General features: G+C 48.7%; 1 protein-coding gene across 1 annotated transcript in view; it reads right to left on the bottom strand.

The window, feature by feature from the left end:
- Positions 1 to 6,000, bottom strand: part of rcor3 (REST corepressor 3) — a gene marked incomplete at both ends in the record, with an annotated part of 121,488 nt that overhangs the window by 54,780 nt on the left and 60,708 nt on the right. Inside the window, 2 exons of the mRNA XM_084318468.1 lie at positions 1 to 46; positions 4,558 to 4,636. The exon at positions 1 to 46 is cut by the window's left edge and continues 188 nt beyond it. Of these exons, the coding sequence (XP_084174594.1) occupies positions 1 to 46; positions 4,558 to 4,636 (125 nt within the window). The remainder of the gene's footprint in view (positions 47 to 4,557; positions 4,637 to 6,000) is intronic.

Below are 6,000 nucleotides of genomic sequence, written 5' to 3'. Positions count from 1 at the left end.
TGGAGGTCAGGGTCTGGGGCTCAGTGAGGGTCTGGAGGCTCTGGGTCTGGAGGGGGCAGACAGGGCAGAGTGAGGGTCTGGAGGGTACAGACGGGGGCAGAGTGAGGGTCTGGAGGGGGCAGACGGGGCAGAGTGAGGGTCTGGAGGGTACAGACGGGGGGCAGAGTGAGGGTCTGGAGGGTACAGACGGGGGGGCAGAGTGAGGGTCTGGAGGGTACAGACGGGGGGGCAGAGTGAGGGTCTGGAGGGTACAGACGGGGGGCAGAGTGAGGGTCTGGAGGGGCCAGACGGGGGGCAGAGTGAGGGTCTGGAGGGTACAGACGGGGGGGCAGAGTGAGGGTCTGGAGGGTACAGACGGGGGGCAGAGTGAGGGTCTGGAGGGTACAGACGGGGGGCAGAGTGAGGGTCTGGAGGGTACAGACGGGGGGCAGAGAGAGGGTCTGGAGGGTACAGACGGGGGGGCAGAGTGAGGGTCTGGAGGGTACAGACGGGGGGGCAGAGTGAGGGTCTGGAGGGTACAGACGGGGGGGCAGAGTGAGGGTCTGGAGGGTACAGACGGGGGGCAGAGTGAGGGTCTGGAGGGTACAGACGGGGGGCAGAGTGAGGGTCTGGAGGGTACAGACGGGGCAGAGCGAGGGTCTGGAGGGTACAGACGGGGGGCAGAGTGAGGGTCTGGAGGGTACAGACGGGGGGGCAGAGTGAGGGTCTGGAGGGTACAGACGGGGGGGCAGAGTGAGGGTCTGGAGGGTACAGACGGGGGGGCAGAGTGAGGGTCTGGAGGGTACAGAGGGGGGGGCAGAGTGAGGGTCTGGAGGGTACAGATGGGGGGGCAGAGTGAGGGTCTGGAGGGTACAGATGGGGGGGCAGAGTGAGGGTCTGGAGGGTACAGACGGGGGGGCAGAGTGAGGGTCTGGAGGGTACAGAGGGGGGGGCAGAGTGAGGGTCTGGAGGGTACAGACGGGGCCTTCGCACTGAGCATGCAGCCGGTTAGTGTCGTCCACTATAGCTATATCTGCGCGAGTGTGTTTAGTTCTTATTTATTTATTTATTTATTTATTTAAGTATAGACCTTAACACTTTCAGCGCCAGACCCGAGGATAGTCGGGTTAACTCGCCAACGGTTGAGCGCTATACCCGAGTATAGTCGAGTTTTCATCGTTATTTCTTTTATTAGATTTTTTTATTCATTTCAGGTTCACGGACCTCTGTGTTACCGTAGGAAATCCTTCTGAGATCGCTAGAGTGCAATACCAGCCGCATCCTGCTAGGTGGCAGTATCGCCCACCCTTTGAAAGCTTATTGCACACCGGGTGTTACATCTAAACCCCTCCGGGCGCAGCATTCTGGTCCAGGCAAGTCTAGCCGTTCACCCGATCACATTGGAACGCGTCCATGCCCCTCGACGCATGTGTTGTGCCGGATTATGTCGGGGACCCAATGGACACCAATACTTGAAATCGCGATCAGACAATTGGAATATTATTTTTGGGGGTGCGGCTGGGTGGCGCAGCGGACATTGCGCTCGTCACCAACGCAAGAGACACCGGTATCGAATCCGGCTGTCAGCGTTGCCTCCGGCTTGGGCCGGCCGTCATACTGACTCAATTGGCAGAGTCAGCGGGAGGGGAGTCGATGGGTGGTAATCTGGTCGTTGAAAAACAGCGACTCCTACAGGTCGGTCAGGGCGCCTGCACAGCAAAAGACAGGAAAATGGCAGGGGCAGTGTGAGCCTCCCACACGTTACTCCTCGCCAATGAGAGTCCGTGCTGGCAGGTGAAAAGATGTGACTGGCTGCCTCCACATGTATCGGAGGGGACATGTGATGGGCTTCTATCCTCTCTACGACTGACCAGTGGGGGGCACATGTAGGCAACGATAAAGACAGGGGAGGGGAGAATTGGCACGGCTAAATTGGGATGGGAGAAAAATAGAAAAAGGAGGAAAAAAAGTGGATAAAAAAAATTATATTATTTTTGGGATACCTCCTAGTAAAGGTAAGGACTATAAGGACTATATATCAATCCTACTTTGATCCAACCATGATTTCACATTGATCGCAACGATCATATGTAACGTACTCCAAAACGTATGCTGTTGCTGACAATAAAAGAATCAAAAAATTACCCCTCCTCCCCTTTCACAAATGAATGAATGAAAACTTTATTTAACAGATTTCAGAATGGGTACAATACAGTACGGCTCAATACACACAATTGTTAAGGGGATGCAGACCAGAGAAAGACGTTTGTCTTGTTTACATCATCAGGGTCCCCCATTTTCAATTCATAGTGACATTTATGACATACACAACATACATGACATCATGACATTTATGGCATAGGGACATACATGACATACAGGTATATAGTACTGTTACATTTGTGACATATACAATATGAAAATATACAGTACTGTTACCCAGAGATCCTAACAGAAAATATATACATACGGTGGGGAGGAGACTGTCTATTTGGGGGGGGGGGTTGGACATTTTACGGTGGCCAGTTTCGAATGGCGGCCTCCTGTAGGTGCTTTTTAAGAGCGGTTTTAAATGTGGGTAGGGATTCACATCTTTTTACGGCTGTGGGTAGGGCGTTCCACATTGTTGTGGCATAATTGCTAAATGTGTTTAGTCCCTTGTTTGTGCCGAATCTGGGTTGCACATGATTTGTGGAACTCCCTCTGGTGTTGTGGTCGTGGTATTCACTGACCTTTGGGAAGTATTACGACATGTACATGGGTACCTGTGTGGTGTAGTGCATCTTGTAGACCAGGCCCATTGCAAGTTGCTGTACTCTGTCGTCTACTCTAAGCCATCCTAGGTTGTCAAAGTGGGCAGGGGTGAGGTAGGTTCTAGGAGTAAGGTCAAGCAGTAGTCTGACTAGTTTGTTTTGAGATGTTTGTCATTTGTTTTTTAGTGCCTTTGAGGTGCTTTGGTACCATGAGGTGCAAGCATAGTCGTAGTACCCTTGAATGAGTGCTCCTGCCAGAGTCTTCAGGGTATTCTTGTTTACCAGAGAGGAGATCCGGTACAAGAATCTAGTTCTTTGGTTGACTTGTTTTATTACATTGGATGCCATTTTGTCATCATGCATTCATGATGAAACATAATACCTATTATATACCTTTGAATTGGAAATAATAGCGTGTCCAGGCGAGCAACGCCAACGCTTTTAGCAAAATTCACATATTGCTCCATAGCGCCGTTTTCTGGAATTAGCCAGGATCACTCTGAAACTATACAATATTCTCAATATTACTCACTGGAGGGTGAGCTTCGCTCTTGTGGTTGCGGACGCATCACAGCCGTGGCAATATTCCTGATAGTCCACTGGTTCTTGTGTATTATTGCTTAAATGGCCAGGGGAAAAGACGTGTTACGTCACTTCTACAGTCCACAGAAGTCACGGAAAGAGTTCCTACAGACATTGCAAAATTTAATTCAAGGACTTTTAAAGTGGAGTTAGACAAGCAGATACATACCCTTTTCTTCTCTGTGCATGCATTAGGCTTAGGGAACAGCCGCACCGTTAGCCTAGCTTAGCGTCATTCACTGGAAGTAGGTGTGCCAGTGTAGCCTAGTTCCCAACAGTCACGAAATACACTCAAAATACAACTCCAAAACTTTCCTGTAAACCTGTGTATTTACCACACGGAGAAAAAATTATTAGACATTTTTGTTTTCTAAGCAGATATATACTCGGAATACTTTTTGCCGAACCACTGCTGCCTTGGCGCAGTGATTTCATCATCTCAAAAGCCTGTTGCTTTTTGAAAAACGGGGCTTTTGAGGTGATGAAATCACTGCGCCCAGGCAGCAGTGGTTCGGCAAAAATTCTTTCAGAGTATATGGTAAATGGAGTATATCTGCTTAGTAAACTAAAATGTCGAATTTTCTTTTCTCCACGTGGTAAATACACAGGTCACAACATGTTTACAGGAACGTTTTTGAGTTGTATTTGGAGTGTATTTCGTGACTGTTGGGAAGTAGGCTACACCGGCACACCTACTTCCAGTGAATGACGCTAAGCTAGGCTAACGGGGCGGCTGTTCTCTAAGCCTAATGCATGCACAGAGAAGAAAATGGTATCTGCTTGTCTAACTCCAGGGTAGATGGCAAATAAGCTAATTTCCCCAAAAGTTGGCATGTTCCTTTAAGTACTTTTCCAAGCACCATTTTTCATTTTCAAGGATGTCACTCGAAGGATACAATTCACTTTTAAATGCAGTTTTTTTAAGCATCTTCTTGGCCTGCTGGCCAGCTAGAGCATCACACACGAAGAAATGAGGAAAAACAGTTGGAGCGCGCGAGACAGCGACTCGTCAGATTTGATTGATTCAGAACAATTTAATCATGGATGAAGAAAACATTCAATGCGAATGGTTGATTTGAATTTCAATAAAATTTTAAGGACATTGTTAAAAAATCGGCTGTTTTCAAGCAATTCCAGGCCTTGACTTTTTTTTTGTAAAAAATCAAGCACTTTAAGCACTTCAAGGGCCTTGTGCGAACCCTGTGTGCACTCAAATGCATGTACAAATGTTGGGGAAAGTTACCTCTTTTTTCGTCTCCTTAGTTGGGTCATAGTCACTGTCATTGGCTTCAATTGGGTTGGCCTCCTCCATCTCTTCATCACTGCAAACATGTGTTCGTCAGTATTCAGTGACTGCGTGCCGATAGAATGCAACATCACACAACATTAAAAGGCTAGGAGAATTGGGCAAATGTCTGTGTACAAAATGGCAGCACATTTGATATGATATTGCCGGATCTTGAGTCATTTGAACTGTAATGCCTAGAGACTCAGGGTTCTCTTTCTGATGTCTAGGTTCCTGAGAGAGGGTTCTCTCTCTGATGTCTAGGTTCCTGAGTCAGGGTTCTCTCTCTGATGTCTAGGTTCCTGAGTCAGGGTTCTCTCTCTGATGTCTAGGTTCCTGAGTCAGGGTTCTCTCTCTGATGTCTAGGTTCCTGAGAGAGGGTTCTCTCTCTGATGTCTAGGTTCCTGAGAGAGGGTTCTCTCTCTGATGTCTAGGTTCCTGAGAGAGGGTTCTCTCTCTGATGTCTAGGTTCCTGAGAGAGGGTTCTCTCTCTGATGTCTAGGTTCCTGAGAGAGGGTTCTCTCTCTGATGTCTAGGTTCCTGAGTCAGGGTTCTCTCTCTGATGTCTAGGTTCCTGAGAGAGGGTTCTCTCTCTGATGTCTAGGTTCCTGAGAGAGGGTTCTCTCTCTGATGTCTAGGTTCCTGAGTCAGAGTTCTCTCTCTGATGTCTAGGTTCCTGAGTCAGGGTTCTCTCTCTGATGTCTAGGTTCCTGAGAGGGTTCTCTCTCTGATGTCTAGGTTCCTGAGAGGGTTCTCTCTCTGATGTCTAGGTTCCTGAGAGAGGGTTCTCTCTCTGATGTCTAGGTTCCTGAGAGGGTTCTCTCTCTGATGTCTAGGTTCCTGAGTCAGGGTTCTCTCTCTGATGTCTAGGTTCCTGAGAGAGGGTTCTCTCTCTGATGTCTAGGTTCCTGAGAGACTGAGGGTTCTCTCTCTGATGTCTAGGTTCCTGAGTGAGGGTTCTCTCTCTGATGTCTAGGTTCCTGAGTCAGGGTTCTCTCTCTGATGTCTAGGTTCCTGAGTCAGGGTTCTCTCTCTGATGTCTAGGTTCCTGAGAGAGGGTTCTCTCTCTGATGTCTAGGTTCCTGAGAGACTGAGGGTTCTCTCTCTGATGTCTAGGTTCCTGAGTCAGGGTTCTCTCTCTGATGTCTAGGTTCCTGAGTCAGGGTTCTCTCTCTGATGTCTAGGTTCCTGAGAGAGGGTTCTCTCTCTGATGTCTAGGTTCCTGAGAGACTCAGGGTTCTCTCTCTGATGTCTAGGTTCCTGAGTCAGGGTTCTCTCTCTGATGTCTAGGTTCCTGAGATACTCAGGGTTCTCTCTCTGATGTCTAGGTTCCTGAGAGGGTTCTCTCTCTGATGTCTAGGTTCCTGAGTCAGGGTTCTCTCTCTGATGTCTAGGTTCCTG

Source organism: Notolepis coatsorum (genome assembly GCF_963971535.1).
Source record: "Notolepis coatsorum genome assembly, chromosome: 7".
NCBI classification, from domain to species: domain Eukaryota; kingdom Metazoa; phylum Chordata; class Actinopteri; order Aulopiformes; family Paralepididae; genus Notolepis; species Notolepis coatsorum.
This window is presented reverse-complemented; position numbering and strand designations above follow the sequence as displayed.